This window comes from Rhea pennata, chromosome 3, assembly GCF_028389875.1.
Source record: "Rhea pennata isolate bPtePen1 chromosome 3, bPtePen1.pri, whole genome shotgun sequence".
Lineage (NCBI taxonomy): Eukaryota > Metazoa > Chordata > Aves > Rheiformes > Rheidae > Rhea > Rhea pennata.
The window spans coordinates 95,429,226-95,452,774 of record NC_084665.1 but is presented as its reverse complement, the minus strand read 5'-3'; the positions used below and the strand labels follow the sequence as shown (position 1 = coordinate 95,452,774).

The 23,549-nt window shown below is 38.3% G+C and overlaps 1 protein-coding gene across 4 annotated transcripts in view; it reads right to left on the bottom strand.

The window, feature by feature from the left end:
- Positions 1-23,549, bottom strand: part of COL12A1 (collagen type XII alpha 1 chain) — a 104,534-nt gene that overhangs the window by 5,463 nt on the left and 75,522 nt on the right. For all 4 annotated transcript variants that reach the window (XM_062572846.1, XM_062572847.1, XM_062572845.1 and 1 more), the window contains 12 exons: positions 17,599-17,748; positions 16,297-16,374; positions 15,560-15,646; positions 14,563-14,616; positions 13,961-14,056; positions 12,095-12,148; positions 10,443-10,496; positions 9,220-9,273; positions 8,256-8,327; positions 1,931-1,966; positions 1,764-1,830; positions 226-414 (listed from right to left, as the gene is read on the bottom strand). In XM_062572846.1, coding sequence (XP_062428830.1) covers positions 226-414; positions 1,764-1,830; positions 1,931-1,966; positions 8,256-8,327; positions 9,220-9,273; positions 10,443-10,496; positions 12,095-12,148; positions 13,961-14,056; positions 14,563-14,616; positions 15,560-15,646; positions 16,297-16,374; positions 17,599-17,748 — 991 coding nt within the window. The remainder of the gene's footprint in view (positions 1-225; positions 415-1,763; positions 1,831-1,930; positions 1,967-8,255; positions 8,328-9,219; positions 9,274-10,442; positions 10,497-12,094; positions 12,149-13,960; positions 14,057-14,562; positions 14,617-15,559; positions 15,647-16,296; positions 16,375-17,598; positions 17,749-23,549) is intronic.

Genomic DNA, 23,549 nt, shown 5'->3' with positions numbered 1-23,549 from the left:
TGGGTTTCACGAAACATGAGCAAGAGAGAGCCAGAGGAAAGCACTGTAGACACAAACCGATGTAACTCATCTTTCCTCCAGAACATCAGTGTCCTCCAAGAAACCCAGCTGACCTGGTAGGTATGTGCTTCCTAGTCTGACAGGGCAAAGGGAGCACGTTGCTCCCCTGGCAGGCTCTGCACTATGTCCACAGTGAAACACACAGCTGCTCCAGGTGTTACTCACCTCTTTCACCTGGTGGTCCTTGGACACCAGGAGGTCCTGGGAACCCTGGTCTTCCTCCAGGTCCAGGCTCTCCTCTTGTCCCAGCAGCTCCTGGGGGACCAGGTGGTCCGGGTGGCCCTGGCTGGTTACGGTTTGAATAATAATCATTCGGGATTTGATTCAGCATCTGATTGAATCGGCTCATTTGGCCTTGAAAAGAAAAGTAAATACTTCAGTAAAAACATATGAAAAACTTTTATTGGAGTGGAAAGGAATAAAGAGGTCTCCCTTTTTGTTACATCTTCTCCTTGTTCTGCCCAAATAATTAGCAGCAAATCAGTACAAATGAATTAGGGTGAATTAAGATGAATAAGAAGCCTGAAAATAAATGGAAGAAGGGTAAAGGGGAATTCTGGAAGCAGACAACATTATCAGAAAATTAACATTAAAGTAGTTAAAGTCAGAAAATAAGTACTTGTTTACAACATTTTTGCTCACAGTGCTCTAGTTAAAGCTTGTCTCTTACTCTGAAGAACAGAAAGGTGCAAATCACAGCCTAAACTCTGAAGAGATGAGGTGAATATGAAAAAAAATACAAGGCTGATCAAAAAAGAGAAGCTAAGTGACCTCAGATAACGTCTCCTTATTCATAAGCCTAGTACACATTCAGGATTAACTTTTCTTCACATGTGCTGGCTATTGAATTAGATATGCTTTAAAATCAGGCACTGCAGATATTTTAAAGGACATATTGTCCTCCCCACCTGTGCACCCTCACTCAGTGGTCCAAAAGGTATTCCTGTTCACCACAAAAAAACAAAGAATCAAGATCTAACCAGCATTTGCTCTTATTACAGAGATAGTATTATTTTTTAGGAACAATTTATGGGCACATTTGGCTCTGTCTTCCTTGCCAGGCCTGCTGACAGCAAAAGCACTGCCTCAGGGACAGAGCGTAAGAGCCTCTGCAGAGAAAATTTCCACGAGATGCAGAGCTGCACTCTGTAACTATCCCTGTGTGGCAGCAGAGGACTGAAATTTAATTTGGAGCCTTTACCCAAAGTAATTTCGTTTTTACTTGCATGCAACAGCTGGTTCTCTGCACACTATTTACCCAAAGATCATCTGTCATTTCCCACTAGTAAAGCACCTGCAGCGAGCATCCTTTTTGCTGCAGATTCTCTCCTCCTGAAGATAAGACATCATTGATGAGGAAATGTACGCTAATTCTATGACACAGGTAAGGTAGGCTTAGCCCAGATGGATAACATGAAGATCACCTGCCTTGTACTGGGTTTTGGACTTGTCTGTATACTTCCAAAGGTCACAGCTAGCCATGGCCGTTCATGGTCAAGCCAAACATTTCGATCTGGCAATGCTTTAGCGCTGGATTCTTTTCCCCACTAAGTCAGTGGCACTGGACAGCCACAACACCTTTCAAGCTCTTTATATGCTTTTGGCCGATATCCTTCATCTTAAATTTAAACTGTTCTTTTCTCTATTAACAAGCACACTAGTAAATTAGAGGTACAAAGCACAAAGAAAGCAGCACTGTTTACCGTTTATCAATTGTTCACAGACTTGTCTTGCAACTGCTCGCATCATGTTCTGAGAAGCGATATCTCCCTAAATAATCAAAACAAACGTTTTTATTAACAAGCGTCTGAGCTTTTAAAGAGACTTTATTAAAAAGGTATGAGATAAACTGACTTTAAATCAGACTTACTCTGTCACCTTTTTCTCCTTTCATTCCAGGTGAACCCTAAAATAAATATATTCCCATTATTAGTTCATTTATCAAAATATATAGCAGCATATTTATGCAGGAATACAGACAGAGGGATCAAAGCAGAAATAGTATTATGCAGGTAAAGAAACAGGCACACACAGAGAATACTCTAAATCTTATACTTCAGAGCTGCTATGTAGCAGAATTACATAAAGACGGATGAAGATGTCCACCAGGTGCCTAAGGCACCTGCTAGACAGAGCTCTCTCTACTGGAAATTAGGTAAAACAGATGTTTTTGTGTAACATACAGGTACAAAATTGTGCCACAAATCTTTTTTTTTTTTTTCTCTGTTTAACAAAGTAAGTGCTTTTCAGATTACTCAGTTTTAAACTAAATTATGTCCATTAATGATTGGGAACTCCTCACTAAATAATGCATACTTTTTAGCCCAAAAAGTACCTTCATTGGAAGAATGCATCTCCAGGTTGGGACAGAGTCTCAGGACAAAAAGGCCTAAATATTTTAGGGTCAGAGCAGTCCTGAAATTGCTGTTGGCCTTTGAATATTCTAGTGATTGTTATGGGTTTTTTTTGATTTTCAAGAATACTATATAAGAGGCTGACCAAAAGGACTGACTCTCATTTATAAAAATGTATGTCTTTATTGTTGGAAAAGCGTAAGACATTAGTTCAGCATTAAAAAAACCTTTATAAAGATACATACAGATAATCTTCTCTGCAAACAAAATTTTGTGTGTGCACCTCCTACACAATGTTTTGAGACTTTAGCCTTATGTGTGCATTCTACTGTTAACAAGTAAAACTGCCAAGATAGAATAAACCATATTTTCCTAGGCAAATGAAAAGATGATGCTTGAATTGACGCATTTTTAAAGATTTTCAAGATAGACAACAATGATCTCAGAAAGATGTTTATAGTTTGCTTTGGTCTGTTTGACACAATTTTGGCCACAGTAAAAATTGCAGATGCCCACTTAAAATGAGCAGAAAATCAGATACATTGACATTTGTTTTAGTCATTAGGCCACTCTTTGAAAAAACTAAAAATCTGCAGTGCTTTAAACCTATTCTTTTAGCTTTGATATCAAAGATAAAAAGGAAGGAAAAAAATCCTGCATTTGCTGCAAGAGATGTTTAGCAAGCTGTCATGAATAGCCCTTCCATTCTCTTGAATCGTCACTGTTGCATATGCCACATAGATGTGCCAGATTTCAGGGTAGTATAAACAAAACTTTGGCTTAAACTATGGCCACTGTGAGTGTTACAGATGACTTCAATGCAAGCAGTTAGGCCACAGCTGAGTCCTTCTAAAAATCTATTCTAAATTCATCTGCTGTGATGTGTCCAAAGAGCACAGGAGCTTTTCCAGTTGAGCAAAGTGCAAGTTCAAATACATTTTCACTAGTAGCCTAAATTACAGTTTGAATGCATGGAATATTTCAAGGGGGGAAGATCAGTTCAGTCATCTGCTGCTCTCCATGGCTCTCCACATAGTTACACGTACATTACCACTTTTTAATTCTCAATATCTCTTTAAGGAGCCTGTTTATTGCCATCGGCAAAGCAAATGCTAAGTGTGGGCTGCAGCTGTTTTTCATAACATTCTTACAGTACCCACAAATAATTTCAACAAGACAACAAATCATTCCACTGAGGTCACCGTGGAGCTGGATACAAATCGAATGCAGCAGCACTGCTTCACAAACTCCATCAAGGTTTCGGGCAAACAGACTCCCATGGGATATGTCTCAGGGTGTGAACTTAGTACGCTGAGCTTCTCAGCAGTAGCAATGCACGCACCTTCCCGTGACACTCCACACAAAATACAAGGCAGCTCATCCATCAGTGAGTTAGCACTCAGCACATGGTTTATTTGCATTGCAGCCTCCTGCGTGACTACTTGTTCCTGTGAAATTAACTCTACAAACCCAAATGAAAGACCCAGAATGGCCACACTAATATGGCGGATGTGCCCCTAAAATAAATTATAGCACTAATTTGCAAAATATTAGCCACTTACTAATACGCACACAATATACCTAAAAAGAATCCAAAGTCTACTGCCAATCAAACTGATGAATATTCTCTCCCTCCTCACTTGCACCCTTTCGCCTGCATCTTTCCTACTCTGCGAACTCCACAGGGAAAAGATCTATCTTTCAGATCTAGTGTAGCATAGCCAAGTGCTGAAATAGAAGAGGGAATTGTAAATGCCATAAATAAACCGTAATGACTAAAATGATCAGAAAACACTTGCAACATTAGTATCTGTCGGTCTTTAATAACTAACACTATGGCAAATGCTGTTGTACCAAAGTGCTAAAAGAGATGTAATTTGACTCTCAATTCAACAGACATTAAAGTCTCAGTTATAAACTATCACAGCTCTCTAAAATATGCACAAGACAGTATTCAGTTTTTTCACTTTCACTAGTCTGTAACACGAAAATCTGGGAAAACATTATTAACAAAGGATTTGTCAATGATGATGGTTTTCTTTCTCTTTGCAGCCTGGTAATTTTTGCCATTCTCTGAAAGTATCTTTATTTGAAATTATCTGAGTACATAGCTATTACCACAGATCATTTTTTGCAAAGCTTTCATAGTATAACCTTGTGTTGTTTTGACTGGAAATAAATCATACACTACATCTCTTGTTCCTTCACTAGATTAAGTGTAAGCATTAGAAATCAGATTATTAGTACTACACAAATCAAAATCTCATTTCTAGTTCACTGTGCTGGCAATACTCTAATATTTACTTAAAATGTCCTGTTCCAATGATTTCATTTGCTGGATCATTCACACAAGATAGCTATACACAGAAGAGAAAAAAACAGAAGCAAACTTAAAATGTTCCAATCCTATATACTATTTCTGGAAATATTTTTTCTGACTAGTCAAGAAAACACGTGAGGCTGATTTCAGCCAAAAGCTGTGCTGGTCAGACAACAAGCTGCTGTAGTAACAAGACACAACATTGCCCCAAAGTGCTGGCAACAGAGGTCCCCCAGCTAGAAGAATGCAAAGGCCATTCACTAATTACAAGCTACACACAGCCGACTTTTACAATTCACTGAAATCAAGCAAGCCTCATTCTCCCATTTCTTACCTTGCAAAGATGGACTGATTTAGTCTTGATTGGAAATGTAGGGACTGTTCTTAATTAATTTTAAAACTTAAAGATTAGAGACCAACTGGCTATGTTTGTTTTCCATCTGGATGTTTTAGAGCTGTGATTTCCAAAAAATAATTATGACTGCAATTAGTGAGTTATTTGTATCTTCCTCCCACTTGGTTACATTCAACTTAAATTTCACTTTATTTTCTTTTAATAGACAAAAAACGTGCAATTTAGCCAACTGCCAGCATTTTGAAAAGCAGCAGCTGCTAACGAAACTCTAGTTTGTTGACATCCTGTGATGAGGGAGTCACTTGGGGTCAGTGTGTGGAAATGCTAGTTTTTGCTGCATGTGGGATTTTTCTGAGCTGTGGGATGAAGGCTGGAGCTGCAGCAAGGTTCTGCAGCTGAAGGAGGACAAAACAAAAGAAAGTTTGCTATTTTTATTTAAAAGGCAATGTCCTTGATTATTTTCCCCAAAAGAATGCTTGCTTTCCACAAGAACCATCAGTTCGCTGCTCCCAAAACACCATCTTTTTGAGATCTCTTTGGAGGGGATCTCTGGCTAGACGGATACAAGATCAGTGAATACTTGCTGGCAGAGAAGGGATAATGCTCAAGAACTGCATTTACATCAGAACAAACTTCCCCCTTACGTGTGCAAGATTAATCTCTCAAGTTTTTCACAGTCTGTTAAGTCCTGGAGGCATCAGTCTAACGGCACCCTATGCATAAAACATAAACGTCTTGCACATTTTCTGGGGCCCTTCCAGATCAAGAAAGCCAGATGTGTTGTCACAGACACCGTGTCACAGAGTCAGTTATAACAAGACAGCTCCACCTTAAAAGGACTTGGTCTGCCTAACCATCCCGTTACTTTTTGCACTTTCACACTTATAAAACAACAATACCAGAACTTTTCTTTTCTGATAGTCTAAAATCTTCTCCTTCCCAGGCTAAACTTGTTCACAGAAAAAGTATATGTTTTTTCTTGAGCCAACATCCTCTTTTAGCTTAATGACTCCTCCTAACCTTTGCTGGTTGCTACCTCATGATACATTTATGGACAACTATCAAACTCTTTCTCAATCTCTGTTTGACCAAACTAAACAAATATTGCAGTCTCTTCTAGGATAGACAATTCTCAGTTCTCAACAGATTACTGATTCATTTGTGTTCTGGGTTTCTTTCCCGGTTACTTTGCTACCATACTGAAAACCCTCATATATTTCAGTATAAACCTCCTGAAAGTACTTGGAAACCTCTCTTGGAAGTACTTATGAGCAGATTATAAAGTCAAATTTCCTATTCCCTATGAAAATTCAGTTAACACCTCCAGGTAACAACCCTCTGTCTAAAAGTGATGGAACTGAATAGCTCCACATCACAGTGGAGAAATGTTTACAGACATGTTAGTGGTGTGGTCTGCCTTAGCTTAGGATATTAATGGCATTTGACACATCAAGAAAGAACTTCAGTTGACTGCATTCACTGGGAATGTCTTAGCAACATCAAGGCTCCTCATACTTTGCCTAAAACTTTGTGTATCTTTGGCCCGGGATGTTATGTTCCTTACTTTGCAGGGGTCTATCACCTAACTTGTGCTGTATAGTGCTGACACCACAGACTGCTCAAGCAGAAGAAAACTGACAGGATCTAGTCTAGTATTATTTACTGCTCCTATTTACTTGAGGCAATGCAAAGCCTCACTATCTTTCTTCATAACAGGAAGTTACAAATACAGGCAGGCTTGGACTATGTTTCAGGACACTGTAAGTTGCATTTGGCCATTAGGCTGCACCTTTGGCAATTCTACCACTGCACACAAAGGAAAGCGTTGAAATTCTGTTCATCAGGAGTCTGACAAAAACATCTGTGCAAGGTGCAAGCCAGAATTCCTGCTGAGATATGTTCTAGAAACATAAGAAATGGTAAATATGATGCACAGTGTTGCATTACAAAGAAGTGGAATAACTGAAAAGAATTGTGTTTCTAACGGGAAGGAACTCCCAGGATGAGCGTGTAGAACTTACACGTGGTGCTCACACAGGGGTTGACTGCCTTGCTTTGCAAAAGCTTTGGAACTAGGCTTGAGGCCAAATTTCCTTCCTTTTCACATTAGTTACCTGCAAAACATCTTTAACACTGCATTGAGGCATCTATCCAGTACCTCAGGTGAGGGAAAACTCAGACGCACCTGGTACTTCGAAGCATGCTTTGGAACAAACCACAGCACCCTGTGCCTGGCACAGCTACATCCATCTATCACATGAGCAATGCCTAAAGGCAGGAAAGCTTCAGTTCCTTCCTAAGAGATCCAATGCCCTCTACTGCAAGGACAAATGGGATTTATAGGCTCAAAAGTGCAGGCTGAGTTCAGTGCACATATGAGAAAATGATCCAGCTTCTAGGTGCTCCTGGGATCTTACAACTCACAAACATCAAGCTGCCAGCCTACTATATATTCCTCCAAACTATCCAGCTGTTGCACACGCAGTGACTTTGAGGTGGGATGGAAAATTCTGGCTGATTTCCAGATGATATGGCACAAAGAATGAATGACTTCCCCTTTCAATTGCTGCCTGCAGTCCTGACCCAAACAATTTCTCAGAGATGCTGTAAAATAAATCAATTTAAATTTCTCCTGAAATTGTTGGCGGGAGGCAGCTCCTGTTCTTTCTCCCCATCCAACATGTACTTTAAAGGTCTGCATAGAACCCACAGTCCTCAAATAATGTCAAAATCATATTGCAAAAACTCCGAACATTTGCAAACCAAAAGGGATCATATAACATTATCAAAGATTTTCCACCTTCAGCAGCATACCACTTTTTACTACACACACACACACAAATATAAAGACTTTCCAGTCATTCTGCTGACCCAGCTCTTCATGCTTATACAGTGCAGAAATATATATCTTGGCACAAAACAGTGTACAATCTTTTTAGTAGAAACCAGTGACCACAATTTCCAGCCCCAACTATTAAACTGAACAAAAAGACACAATGTAAAACTAAAATTATCTGAAAGAAGTCTTGCGGTCTTAGATCAGCTCCACTGTATTAACCACTACCATAAGTGTGAGGCAACTATTTAAAGCAAGAGTAAGTCTTATATTCATCAACAAAGAGAATGTAATTTTAAAATTGATACTATATATGTATCATTATCTTACTGGTGTTCCACGATCTCCTGGCTTCCCTGGTTTTCCACTTGGGCCAGCAACTCCTGGAACTCCTGGGGCACCCTAGAGTGGAAAGATGTATAAAGGGAATTGTGGAGACCCACAACAGCCTCAGTGCAACTGGCTGGTAAGAAACTTGCTGTAGTATTAATGCGTGCAGAGCAATATTGAAAATGCTTCCTATCAAATTTTTCTTCTGCTAGGTACTTATCATGTTTGAAGATTTTCCTCCAGAAAAAAGATTTTTTTTCTTTATGGAAACATGTTCTTTTACAAAGCACCAAAATTCTAAAGGCATTTCAGAATCAAAAGATGCAGAGAGTGCCTGCATGTTTTTGATATGGCTCTTAATGAAGGTTTCCTAAACAAGTACCAGACACTGGGCCTCCTCACTTTGTGTAGCAAGTCTGTGATGAATGTAAAATTTCACAACAGTGAGCCCATAAAACTAATTTCAGTGATTTTAGATAAAGGTGAGCGAATAAAGGACCAGCACCTTCTCTAACATGGCCACATATAATATAGTGAAGTAAATTTTTAAGCAATAAATAATCCTCAAAAATTCTTGTCAGGAAACACTTGTGTTATTAACAGAGGTTGATTTGTCCAGACTACAAGTAATTAGGTGCTTGGTTTCAGTAGGTCTAGCTATGCATTTAAAGCTCACGACTAAAGAGCCAGGCAAACTGATTTACACTGGCAGAAATCAGCTTAGAAGCCACTCGAAGTCAAGTGGATAAAACCAACTGAAAGCAGAATTAAACTCTCATGATGTTTGTGAATCCAGGTTTTACACGGATTTCTGTTTATCTTTTACTGAAAGTTTTTCAGATCTATTTTAGATATTAAACAAAGTATCCATTTCATATTTGACAGAAAGTGAAAATATCAATTTGGCTCTCTTCTGGCTCATGTCTCGTATTAAAGCGTATATTAAACACAAAATAATATTTACCGCTGGTCCTGGAGGACCTCTTGGACCTGTGGGACCATCTTTTCCTGTGAAACCCTATTCAAAAATGAAAACATGAGTAAAGATTATCCTTTGATTAAAATGGTCCTTAGGATTACATAATTGCCGTACTACTAATTACTACTGGCATGTAGTTTTAAACATATCTCAAAGTTGCTACTATAGCTAACGCTTTCTAATGGGAAGGCTATCTATGGAACAGTGGACCTCAGCAAATTTAGATGATGTTCAGCTGCTTTTGATTAATTGAAGACAGAGTGAGTACCTCTCAACACTGTTTCAGAGAAGGAATTGTTGTTCTATCTCAGAAGAGGAAGATTATCCTTATTGCTGTTCTCTCTGCTCACACATTATCCAGAACATCTGAGGTCTCTACTTCAACAGATGAAGAACAGCAGAATACCTCCCTCTCAGATACACCTCCTACAGGAAGTCATGCTGAGAAACTCCATTTCAATAATCTAACAGCCTTTTCAAACAATCATTTATGGTCCACTGATAACCCACCCATGCTCCAGTATGTTCTTTGGCAAGCAGATATCACATGGTGCTCTGTCCTCATTTCTGGCTACCAAATCCCATTAAAGGAAAACTAAAAATGCATATATCATCTATTAATTTTGGCTGTCAAGGTAAGTCACTGGTTCAGTCATCTCAAGAATAATATGCCACTGGGAATGTAAAAGAGATATGCCTAGATGACTCCAAATCAGAAGAGAGTGATTTAAACAGCTCCACAATAAAGTATCTGTGAGCATTCCCTTCATTATGAGAACATTTCAGAATCCTTGATCCAAAGAAAAGTTGTTAGCTCCAAACAAAGGCTAAGGAGCAAACTTGGCCTTCCCAGTAAGAGCACAGTCAGATTCTTTAGGGTGACATCTCCCAAACATTGAGATCAGTAGAGCTCCAAAGGTTCTCTGCCAGCAGTGACAGCATGTGGAAGACAGCACGGCTGAGTGTCTCAGCAGAGCCCTGCTCAGAGCGCTTATCAAGTTGTGCAGGCACCTGACAACATGGTCAACAGACTGAGCAGAAACTAGCTTTCGCTACCTTATGGCTATCTTGAGAGGCTTCTGCCAGTTCTCCTACTTTTACTTCTCCAACTTAGATGCTTTCTACAAAGCATTTGAAAACAGAAAGCTATGATAAAGAAAAAAAGTAATTACTTGGTTCTTTATCAGGATTAACTGAGGAAACCTTACCCTTTCACCCGGAGGTCCCATTGGGCCAGGCGGACCAGGTAAACCTGGAGTTCCCTAGAGGGAAGAGAATTGATAAACTGTATCTGAGACAGAGAAAATATCTCTGCTACGCTCTGCTATGTCTCCTGGTACAGATGTACACACTTAAATTCCAAATGCCTTCAATGTTGTTTTTTGGCAACATAAGAATAAAATAGGCCTTTGGGAGAAACTAGTTATTTCATTAACATGATACAACTCTACTTTTATTTCATCCTCATTTTATTTTTTACTGCAGTTTTCCTCTTCTCTCTTACCAACCCACAATTCAACTTTTTCAGTCCTATTACCAGAAAACAGATATATCCTTTTCATTGCCTTTCCAAGTATGGCTTAAGTGTCAGCTAATCCTTTAACATCTGGAACTAAATTCTAGCTGCAGTCATCCATCAGAAAAGGATTTCCGAAGAAACAAAAAGTAGAGTCTTGCTTTATTATTCTTTTCCCTCTTTTAGACTATTCTTCTTTTATTTTTTTAATAAATTGCTGCCATATCTTGCAGTTTCTAAATTCTCTGCTTCTGTTCCTTGTAGCTTCTGGGTTAAGATTAAACGCTAAAATTAAACAGACTACACTAGAGGACACCCAGGAATGACTTCACACAGCACCCTGCAGGATCAAGATCACTGTTACAAGAATCAGATATTGAACAGTGCTGTTATATTACATGATCCATTTCTTCCCCTTTTCTGTCTCATCCCACCATCACTCAAATGCAGCATTGCTTTCTACAGGACATTTCTACTGCCTAAATGTATCTTGCTCACAGTTACAAGTTAATAAAACAGGTAAAGAATATACCTGACTTCATTTGATATATGAAGCTACATCTACAAAACCACTTCAGCAACTCCCATACATTCCTTAAGTCCCCGATAAAATGAAAGACAATATAGGCAATCGAGGAAGATTAGTTATGTCAGCACATGGGCAGATCAATGACCTTAAATAGTAAACCTATAATCTACTGATGACACCACTCTCCCTTTTCATACACATTTCAAAAAGAAAATAATTCTCAAACCTGAAAAACATTGGCTGATTACCCAACATTTATTAGTTTTTCTCCTCAAAACCTAATCCTAGTTTACAATATAGAATTCTGCAAGTAAATAAAATTTACATTGTTTTCTTCTTTCACAAAGCACATAACTAATTGTGGAACTCACACTCCCAAAACAATTTAAGCTCCAAAAGAATGGTTTCAAAAAATAATTAGGTAATATTCTTAAAGAAGAGTTCAGCAAAGCTTTTGTAACCTCTGTTTTAGGAAGACACTAAACCACAGGTGGTCAGAAGTTGAGGCCCTCCAGGGGAAGTGTAAGTGTACTTTTCCTAATACAATGGTCTTTTCCTTGGGGTTAATGACTTGCTAGATGGACATTTGGTCTGACACTGTACATGTGTTCTTCTAATCTTTCTCTATTTTGAATGGTTTAGTATTTCCTACACTTCAAATTCCTAGGCATAAGCTAAACTTGTTTCCAAAACTATTGCTTAGGAAGCTATGAGAAGAGTCCATGACTCTTGGTGATGTCAGAGACAGCTATCAGCCAACCTGTAATAGGAATAGTGCTAAATGACATAAGAGTCTCTTCTAAGAATCAGCTTACCGATCGCCCTGGTAGCCCAGGCTGGCCGGCATCACCCTTCATTCCTTGACGACCCTGCAGTGTGCATAAATGATCATTAGAGATTCTGAATTACAGAAGAAAATAGCAAAACAAATAACCCACGTAAATGAACACAAGATAATTACTGCAATCAAAAAACCTAAACTAAGGATTCCATAAACTGACCATGTATTATGGGATAAAGCAAGATATATATATCTCTTCAATGAAGTAATAATGATCATATCACAACTGGTTGACATTATAATATAAACAAGCAGATATTTGGTGGGGAGGGACAGATATTTTGATAAGGAAGTGATACAGAGTTTATAGTAAGAGAGACTATAATATAATATCTTCACGAGTGCAAAATCAGGGAAGGGTTGCATATTTTCTCTTGTTAATCATTCCTTCTCAACTGGTGAATTGAAGCTCGGTCTCCTTAAGATATCACAGTTTTTCTCTAGCCCACTGTCTAAAAGGCATTTTGCATTTCGAGGACACGAAGTGTGGAAGCACGTAAAGAAACAATGTACTGCCTTTTGCAACCTGCCTGCATTCCACATATACCACAGGACTGTGGTTTAAATGCACAGTGTAACCCACATAAGCTAGTTTTGACAACACAATACTTATTTGAAGCAGTGGCTTGCTAGATAATCCAGCATTAAGAACCGGTAATGACACACAAATAATCAAACAATTTATAAACACAGCTTCCAAACGTAAAATGTAAATTAATAGGAAAAACAAAATTATACGACGCAAAAATGACATTTTAACTTATTTTTACTAACAATAAGTTCCAAACATTGGTTTTACTGCTGCTTTCATTCTTCAAAGGTTTTCAAATTGCATATGACAAATAAAATATTTATTATATTCTACATGTAAAAAGAATGCATTTAGCATTTCACACTGATGTCTCTAGGCCATTTTCTTCCTAGTACACACACACACAAAAAAAAAAAAAAAAACTCTAGAGGGGTTAACAAAATCTTTCTACTTTGTCCTTATGAAAGTGACATATCTAATTTCTACCTTAAAGCACATTTTGTCTTTCATTTTCCAATCAAACTGTACATATTACTGAGTAAGAAGGTGATCTGGTTTCAAATGTAGAATGAGATAATGTGCAATGCTACATCAACTCTATGGAATTTTCTACATAAGCTTTATATTTTATACAAATAATTCATACAAAAAGCTGTTCATTATCCAACTATTCCTAATACACAGGAAACAGCAAGATTATACTACTGCTTCTTGGGATGATTATTTATTAAAGTACACCAGAATCTATCAAAACTTCATCAGTATTAATAGAGTTATTTTGGCTTTGAAGACACGCACATTAAATGAGAAGCAGCCTTTCCTAAAATATACAGGCTGCTACCAAGAAAGACCCCGAGGAACTCAGGGCTACATTTGTACGCCCAGAATTAGGGACCCATTGGCTCTCTGAATGTAAGCACACAAAATAGCAGTCGGAAACTAAATCTGTGGGAAAGGCTTCAGAGTAGCATCGCGCATTTCATTTGCCTGCATCAAGAGTTCGATATATTGAGTCCTAGAGCTTTGAGTCCTAAGAGAGTTACAGTCCTAAGAACTATAGAGAAAAAGCATAACAGAAAAAAAATGGTGTCCCACAACGTACATCACTTAACACTCCCTCCCCTTCCCTTCACAGACATAGGACTGGTGGTGTTATTGTACTGAAAGAGACTTGTTTCATGATATTCCCATGTTACAGGGGAAAAGGAGCATTAGGGCAAAATTTCCAGGTTCTTCATGAGACAGCTGCCACCACGGACAGCTCTGTCTCTGCGCACAGTGTCACCCGCTCTCCAAATGGCCACTCACCGGTTCTCCTGGGATCGACAGCCCGTTGGGGCCCTGTGGACCTGGTGGACCTTGGGGCCCGGGAGGCCCTGTCTCACCACGAGGACCAGGTGGCCCCTTAAAGCAGAAAATAAAACAAGATTTAAAACTGCAACCTCTTCTTAGATCTGTAGCTGCAAAATCTTTTGGGTTAGGCACTTTAGGGTAAGTCAGCAGCCTGGAGACACACTGACGCTTCAAAATAGGCTACAGCCTGGAAGCGGTTGTTCCAGTGCTGTATCTTTCCACCACTAGTCTCTGAGTCAAATTGGAAGTCTCAGACCAACATAAGACTTCCGGCAGTGTTAACTGGAAGCGTAGCTGTCTCTTACAGAAGAAAAGAGAACAGTGCTGCAGAGGGTATGTTTCCACCCTTACACACGTGATCTAAATTCCTTACATGGGGTCAATGTCTTTTAGGCTACATGTATACTCTTAAGTAGGTAGACTACAAATAAATAACTTATAGATGCATTTCCAATTAAATTTTTATAATCCTCATTCACAAGATAGAATTCAGTACACAAATCTTCCTACAGCTAAATATGCCACAATATGATAGATGTACTCAAAAAAATACTTACAGATGATCCAGTCAAACCCCTTTCACCTCTGGGACCTTTAGCACCTGGACCACCCTAAATTGAACATTTGGAAAGAAATGTATTTTATACAAGCAAGGGAACATCATACTAATGCGAGTTATGAATCTCCTTTATTCCTATGTCAAATTTCTATATCAAAGCACGGAGTTTTGAAGTGTATAGATCACAATGCTAACAGTAGTACTAAAACAAGCCTGAAAGACGCATCAGGACTTCAGTAAACCACATCAGCTTCAGCCTTGCCAATTCAGCCCATTAACTATTTTTATCATATTTGTCTTTGTAGATACAAACTTATATAATTTATATCCAGTTTTCTGAGACAAAGTAACCCTTAAAGTCACTGGATACCTCTCTAGTAGAGTGCCAGGCAACTTATACAGGCTTTATGTGCCTGATACAGCGTTTGGTGATAGCTTCAAAGTAGGACTAGTGGGCTGAGTATTACTCCCTCACATTCACAGCAACTGGTAGGAGCACGTCCACTCCTCAGAGTACTATCTCTCCACATAAAAAAGTAACTAATTTATTTCCCTGACACAGTAGAGTCTTTCTGTAGAGTGAAATTCTGACTCTGTATCTAGGAAAAGTATATGAGTCACAGCGAGCAATGTGAAAATAAGTGAAAAAAAAATCATTATATAGACAAATACAGGAGGCAGGAGCTGCCCAATTGTGTTCTAAACTAAGAAGGAAGGAGAACAGATTAATACGATGTTATGAACCTGTTGATTGCAGCTGTCTCTCTGACTGATCTTCGTTTCACAAAATCATAAATTAACGGAGTGGCGATTTCTACTTACTAGGAGAACACAAGGACAGGAGTGTCATACTTTCCACAAGATACACACTGAAGAAAGTTAGCTGGTTTTGGTTTAGCTGCCTGCACAAACCAAAACTATCTCTTTTCACTTTGATCAACATAAAAGTACCATGATAAATTTAAAATCCAGAAAATCATTAAATAGTTCCTTACAGCTGGTCCAGGAGGTCCTGGGGGTCCAACGCTGTCTTGAGTACAGGTACAAGCATTTGGAAGAGCTGGACATTTTGCTTCATCCCTCTGAAAATTCAATCACATCTATTACTGTCCTTTTAAAAAAATTATTTGGTGCTAGATTATTTTTCTTTTTTACAACAATAACAACAAGATTCTCTTTTATCCCAACTTTTTCAGGTACAATAGCTAAAGACACAGCTAAAGAGTGCTGTTCAAATTTTTTATGCAGAACTTTTCGTATTTTTAGAAAATTATTTTCTCTGGGAGAAAATATAAGAAAAATATACGACACTAACCGTAAAGCCACAGGCAAAAACAAAATCATATGTAATTTCTGTTGTTTTAATATTCACCCACATTAGACAATAAGCTTGCACTGCCAATGAAAAAACTACTTTTTGAAGGCCAATCTAACAATAGAGGAAATAAAAATAATATAGCTATTCCATTCATAATTCCTTGGATGTTAAATATCACTGTAATACAAAATATAACTGACTTTTTTTCCACAATTACTAAGGGACTCATTCTAATACACGAGTCTTTTTCTCTCAGGCACAAAAATCAGAAACATAACGTTGTTCACTGGCTGTTCTGGCAAGTGTGATTCAAATGTGTTGTCATCATTAAGTAAAATTTCAGATTAATACTGAAATTGTTCAATCGGTTATTAACATGATTTTCTGAAGAGCCCTTGGTTCATTTATACTTACCATAGAAGGAAGGTCACAGCATCTGTCTCTGCTAGTCCAAACTGGACTGCATACAATGTCAAAATTCTGAATTTCAAACTGTAAAAGAAAGGCAAATGTCTTCACATCTTGATCAGCTAGAGGTACAAGAGACACAATTTATAAAACCTGGTGGCATTACCATTAAAAATGACTCCAAAGACAACTCCTTCCAAATATGGTTAACATCATTCACATTTTCATTTCTTTCTTTTTTTTTTTTTTTTTTTTTTTGACAATATTATCAGAAAATATATTTAAAAATAATTTTTAAAAGAAATCTAAAGATTAAAAAATAAGCCTACTTAAGGCTAGAAACAACCTCAAGCACTAATGCTTGCTCCTCTTCTGGGGCAAAAGGTAACCATATAAAGTGACCCAATAACTATTTCACAATACCTAATGAACAACACAGATGAACTTCCACATCTGCAGAATGCCTGCACACTTCAACATGAAATCTGGCTAGAAAACATCTGGACCAGCTCTAAAGACTGCAATCCTTGGGTCATATATTAACCTAGATTCATGTATGAAACTTTCCACTGACATCAGTCGAGAACAGTTTTACAGAAAGGCTGAAGTAGGGACATTAGGTAGACTGTATAGCAAAACCAGTTTTCTCTCTTTTTTTTTCCCTCTCAAAGCCACCAAGTTTGATACATACAAGCAAACATACATGTTCACCAAGAAACTTTTTCAGGTGTTACAATTTGCACATACAGATTAGAGTTCAGACTTAGGTCTTCTAATATGAAGCCAAAATAATAGCACTGATTAAGCATTAAATATAGTGAAATCATCAAGATAATTATGTGCCTTTCACAGCAGTAGCCATTTTTTCATCATAAGTTTACAGATCACCCAGTATAGGAAAGACCATAGGACTTGCCAGAATTAAAATCTGCTCATTAAGGAATGTCTTTTAGGAGAACAAGGTAATCTTCATTTAAACATTTCCAGTAATGGAGAATACACAGTAAAAGTAAATGTTTGCAATGACCAACAGCTCTTCCTATTAAAAAAAAAAAATACCTAAATTTATCTGTTACCTGTCTGCAGCTTTCAGCCATTTGGTTTTTGTTCTTACATAATTCTGCTAGAATGAGACACTATCAAGAGAATGACCAAACTTCTCAGTTGAGTACGTCAGGTTTTTCAATACAGACACTTGGAAGGTTCAAATGCCATACTGGTTTCTCAGCAATCCCTAATCTCAAACCCCTTTTTTTCAGAAAACGTCAGGAGTTTGCATTAATAAATGGATTAATGTTTATTGCTTACTGTTGCTGATCTCCGGTCACCTTTCAGAAGTTTCCCAAGAATTTCATAGCCATCAGTCGTGATATTTTCAGCCTCTTTAATTGGTTTCTCCAATATTTCACTGCAGTCAATGTAAATCTTAACATTTGATGAAGTTACAACAATATGGACCTGCAAAAAGGTTTTAATGCAATATTTAGAAAGTTGACCAACAGCAGATAGGCATGTATCAGCTTTAACAGTACTTCCCAGTTTCTGCAATACAGAACACATTAAGTTTGGTTTCTAGAAGTTCTGATTCATTTTCAAGTGGGGAAAAAACCTATTTTAAAGGAAACCTACTACATTAGTTACTTCTTTAAAATTCCTTGAAGGTCTATTAAAATAAATAAATAGGCATAGTTAATAAGTAATATTTAATACAAAATTGCAATACTACAATGAACTATTAAAAAAACCCTTGTCTGAAGATTGCTTTATGATGTAATAAAAGTCAAAAATAAAAGGAATTTGTGAGAGGAAGTGAATATAAGCCTTTCTAGTCCTCTTCTGATGGCTGGGACCACACAAGAGGTTTATGAGTCTGTGACTGCCCACTTGCTAATAGACTCTGTCTGTAGTTCAGAGCATAGATTGAGTCATCTATGGAAATTGAACCCTGGATCCTTGGATGTGAAACAACTAGAGGCATTAGTTATATAGAGATGAAAGAAGGGAGCAGAGAAGCCTGCCCAGAAAAAGACAAAACAACAAGAGACACAAGACAGAAATTTCCAAGAAAGAAATTTGGCTACAAAAATATATGCAAAAAATAAGAGGAAATAAGGAAGAAAAGGAATAGATTCATTATTAGAAATAAAGGCAACTAAAAGGGAGAAAACAATGGCTGTAGCAAAGGAAGAGCAAGTTGACATGGAAAAGAGAATGAAATGCTTTTTGAAAAACAGTAAACATTAAACAGAAGAACAAAAAAAAATTGAAACAAAGGTTACCCTTCCAAAATCTCATAGGAAATACAGTGATTTATCCTGCTGTGACTGCACAGGATTAAATAACAGAGCATGTATGAATAAAACAGAAGGAGGATCTATTGCTCATCCAAAATGGGCAAAGGACTTGACGAGGTCACTGCCATTATGTTAATGAAAGTTATGCAAGTCAATTTTCTACATAACCATGAAAACAGAAGACCTTCAGGACCTCTCTTCCCCCAAAAAACTCTGACATTTTAGTGAATCTAATAGACAGCTGATGGAAGAACATCTTAAGGCAATAGAAAGGTTTCAGTGGTTTTTTATACCCTACATATTGTATGTATCTTCTATACAACACATAAGATCCATATAATTTTTAAAATATCAAAGTATTACGATCACCAGTAAACAATGCTTGAAGTATGTGTTTATGTTCAAAGGCTTCTGTTATCACAACACACAACTCTCCAGAAACAAATTGCTATTTGATGACTGTTTTTAAAAATTGGCATAAAGTTGAAAGAACAAAAATTCCCTTAAATGTCCTGAGTCAACAATTGCTGAACTGTCTCTTGAGAATTTGTTCTTTTTTTTTCCCCGTACTAAATATTTTCCCATATGGAGTTGTCTCCAAGGCATCGATATAGCTTATCTCAAACTCTCTAAGCATTACACGCATATACTTTATATAATTTGAATTAAGACTTCTGAAGCTGTCCTTATTTTTTTGTCATCTTAAATTCAGTTGGCATCACAGTTTAATTCTCAGTGCTCTCTACAAGGGTGTTTTTTTCTAATTAACATTCAGTATATTGTTCATTAACCAAGTAAGAAACAATTGGAAAGATAACTGAGTGTGTCCACAGTATATTTGGGGATTACAGAACAAAATTCCCCCAGAATGAAACAAAAAGCATTATACCAAAATTTTTAAATTCATTATCATTTACACCTCACATATTCAGCCATTTGATGATATGACTACATTTCCCAGTTAATGACTGCACTGAACACTTTAAACTCATCACAAACGTAATTTACTAATTCTAAAATGCACTTAACATGCAAGCCTTTCTATGCGAATGTTAACAGTTTGCAAAAAATTCAATAAAGCAAAGCACACTTCTGCATATGGGCCTATTACTCCAATTTGATTTTCGGAGAGGGGAACCTATTTTAGAGAATGGGATCACCAACTTGAAAAAGTTCAACCAGCAATGATTGAGCATTGTCTATCTATCCAAAGCAAGAAATGGCTCAATACTGTCAAAAATAAGCAGTGCTCTCCTAAGTCACTGACAACCACTCTTAAACTCACTGCTCATTTAATATCAGCTCTGAACTCCAGCCTGAATTTTATGGCCCAGATATAGTTCCAATACAAATGTGTATCTAGTGTTAATAGTAAATAAAACAACTTTGCATTTTGTTTTCAACAAAACAGATTTAACAAATATTGTCTCTAATTTCTAATGCCCTTGTGTAAAAGACCATTTCTATTTCTGGCAGATGGCACTTAGCTTTTAAGAAAGAAAATAAATATATTTGAGTCTCTCCCTGGAGCCCTCTAAGACAAAGTTTGACAGTCTTCAGATCTACTGCTAAACGAACCACATCAATAAGCTAAGCAAACTATTATCCCATATGTACATCAACAGAAAGACATATGTTCATTATCAAATTTCCTGTGGCTGACTACCGTAAAACTGCAATCTAAAAGGAAGTCTAATATGGTAAACAGTGAGAAAGAAGAAGTTGTCTGTCTCTCCAAAACATTCAGTTATAAATTTAATGGCTGTCTCAGGGAGTCAGGATTTTTCCTACGAGACTTGCCAGATTCAACAGCTTTCACCATAGCTATGCTACACAAAGCATTGAAGTAAGCCAAAGTAAATTTTCCTGCACAGTTAGGTGTAGTTAACTGTGCTTCATTGAACGAGCCAGTAAGTCATCGAATGAAAACCACAAATATGTTTGACATTTTGGAAAACATTTTCTTATGTTTTAAAGATTTGTCATTTCTTTGAAACTGGATGGTAGGAGAAATTGCAAAAGTACCTTTTGAAATGTGGTAATCTTATTTTCCTTCTCTCATCCAGCTGAAACTACTATTAACCTTTATTAGGAGTGATGAACATGGCTGGTGAATAAGGCTTTCCCAGCACATGAGCTAGGGAGTCCCATGATGTTATCATTAGCAACATGACTCATATAGCGATCTCAGTAATCATTCTGGAGAGAGTCCAAAGGAGTTTGCTCTCAGCTACACGGTGTAAGATCCTAAATACAACTACTTAAATCAAGGCTACTCTCAGTTACTTTTAATAATATCAAAATGTGAACTTTTGCTTCTTTTCTGGGAAAAGAAGGGAATTAGTCAACTGCACTAAAAAACAGATACGTGGTTCAGCTTTGCTTCAGAAATAGTCTCACAACCAAGAATTCACAATTCCAGAGTTTTAATGTATTTTTCAAATGGCTGCTACCCCTCAAAATCGTTCTGCATCTTTGCATTGTTTTCCAGTTATATGTATGAGTATATTTTAAATGCAAATAATATAAAATTCTGGATGTTTATTTTATTGTTTTTTTAATTGCTTTTCACCAGCAAGTGTAATAGCACTTAAAGTGCAAGAAGCACTTCAATGTAATGGCTAGTGTTGCTGGGGTTAAGGGTTGTTCCCTGCTTGCTCTGGTTAATAAGCGTATTTTTATTGTAAGTGTTATAGCCTGCTCAGCTCTACCACATTTAGAGAAAGCTACAAGGAAAAATATGATTCTAAGTGTCAGTGAAATCACCAGTGGGCACCTGAACGTACCGCTGGCAGTACAGCATGCAGAAAGCTTCACATCGCTTTGAAGAACTCCACAGTCCTCAAGAAAGGACATTCATAGAATCATAGGATCAGTAAGGTTGGAAGGGACCTCTGGAGATCATCTAGTCCAACCTCCCCGCTCAGCAGGGTCACCTAGAGCATGTTAGACAGGGTTGCATCCAGGCCGGCCTTGAAGATCTCCAGAGAAGGAGACTTCACAACCTCTCTGGGCAACCTGTGCCAGTGCTCTGTCACTCTCATAGGGAAGAAATTCCCCCTCACGGTCAGGCAGAACTTCCTGTGCTTCAGTTTCTGCCCATTGCCTCTTGTCCTGTCTCATGGGACAACTCAAAAGAGTGTCCCCATCCCCCTGACACCCTCCCTTCAGGTACTTGTACACATTGAGAAGATCCCCCCTCAGTCTTCTCTTCCCCGGGGCTAAAGAGGCCCAGCTCTCGCAGCCGTTCCTCATCGGGCAGATGCTCCAGCCCTCTGATCACCTTCAAAGCCCTGTGCTGGACTCTCTCCAGTAGCTGCATGTCTCTCTTGTAGTGGGGAGCCCAGAACTGGACACAGTACTTGAGATGAGGCCTCCCCAGGGCTAAGGAGAGGGGCAGGATCACCTCCCTCGACCTGCTGGCAACACTCTTCCCAATGCACCCCAGGAGACACTTGGCCTTCCTGGCCACAAGGGCACATTGCTGGCTCATGGTCAACTTGTCATCCACCAGCATTTCCAGGTCCTTCTCTGGAGAGCTGCTCTCCACTAGGTCAGCCCCCAGCTTGTACTGGTGCCTAGGGTTATTCGTCCCTAGGTGCAGGACTGCACTTGCCCTTGTTGAACCTCATGAGGTTCCTCTCCGTCCAACTCTCCAATCTGTCCAGGTCTCTCTGAAGGGCAGCACAGCCCTCAGGTGGATCAGCCACTCCTCCCAGCTTGGTATCATCAGCAAACTTGCTGAGGAGGCACTCTGTCCCCTCATCCAGGTCACTGATGAAGAAGCTGAACAGGATGGGACCCAGTACTGAGCCCTGGGGGACGCCACTAGCCAAGTTCCAGCTCTCAAACTAACAGCTAGAATGAGGCACGCTAAATGCTGGTCTGTGTTTTAAGATTACTTCCTGGGAATAAGAATGGCTCCACTTTTACACCAAAACATACTTATTCTAGCCTTTATTGGCAGTTTTTCTCATGCTAGTAGATCAGCACATCTCTTAAAAAATCATTTGTCCTACTGTGGTATCAAGCAAAGAAAGGCAAAGAGTCAAATGCCAAGGACAAAAGAGAGACTAATGCAAGCATGATCCAAGCCCACTCATAAACATCAGCCACAAATTTAATGATAAGCATTTCTTCATATATGGGAAAATAATTAGTCAGCAAATACATTTTAAACCTAAAAATAATGAGATATGATCTAGGAGCAGTTTGGGGAATTATCCTGTTTTTGTCAAATTCTGAAGAAAATAGCTTCTATAATATTGAGTGATTTCTTTAGTCATCAGTTTTTTAAAGAGATCAAGTCTCAGCACATTAGAAGGCTGGCACCAGCTTTCACTGCCTTCAGCCACAGCAGAGTTAGGTGCACAATATGCTCTCCAGCATCAGCAAGTTGACAGAATCAAACTCTTATCAGTATCCTTAAAGGAATGCTGGCAGTGACCAGTCAGGCAGGAGAGGGTATCGGAAAGAAAACAATGGTACACGGCAGCTGTATTTAGGCATCAGAGGAAAACTAAACTAAACAGAAGGGAGATAAGGGGAAACATGAGCATATGCATTTCAGCTGACTGAAAATGTTGCAATTGCAACTCACTTTGGTTCTTGGCCTAAGCATATATGCTTAATGTAGCAGGAAAATATTTTTAAATTTGTGGTTTTAGACTTACGTCTAGTTTGAGCTAAGCACCTCTCAATGCCTAGAGAGAAACTAGACTGGCAGGATCAAGTTTTCATAATTCAGTGCGTAAAATTATAAAAACAAGCACAAAACTATAATAGTTTCGGGCATATGTAGTAACCCATAAGGGGTTTCTACAGCCATTTAGGTTTCACTAGCCATTTAGGTTTTGACAGTCCAAAAAACTAGAGTTTCATTCTAAATACTTCAGTTACAAGAATACTCTAACTCAGATGTCTTCCTCAGTTAATGTAGAGCATTGACACCATTCCTAATAAGCA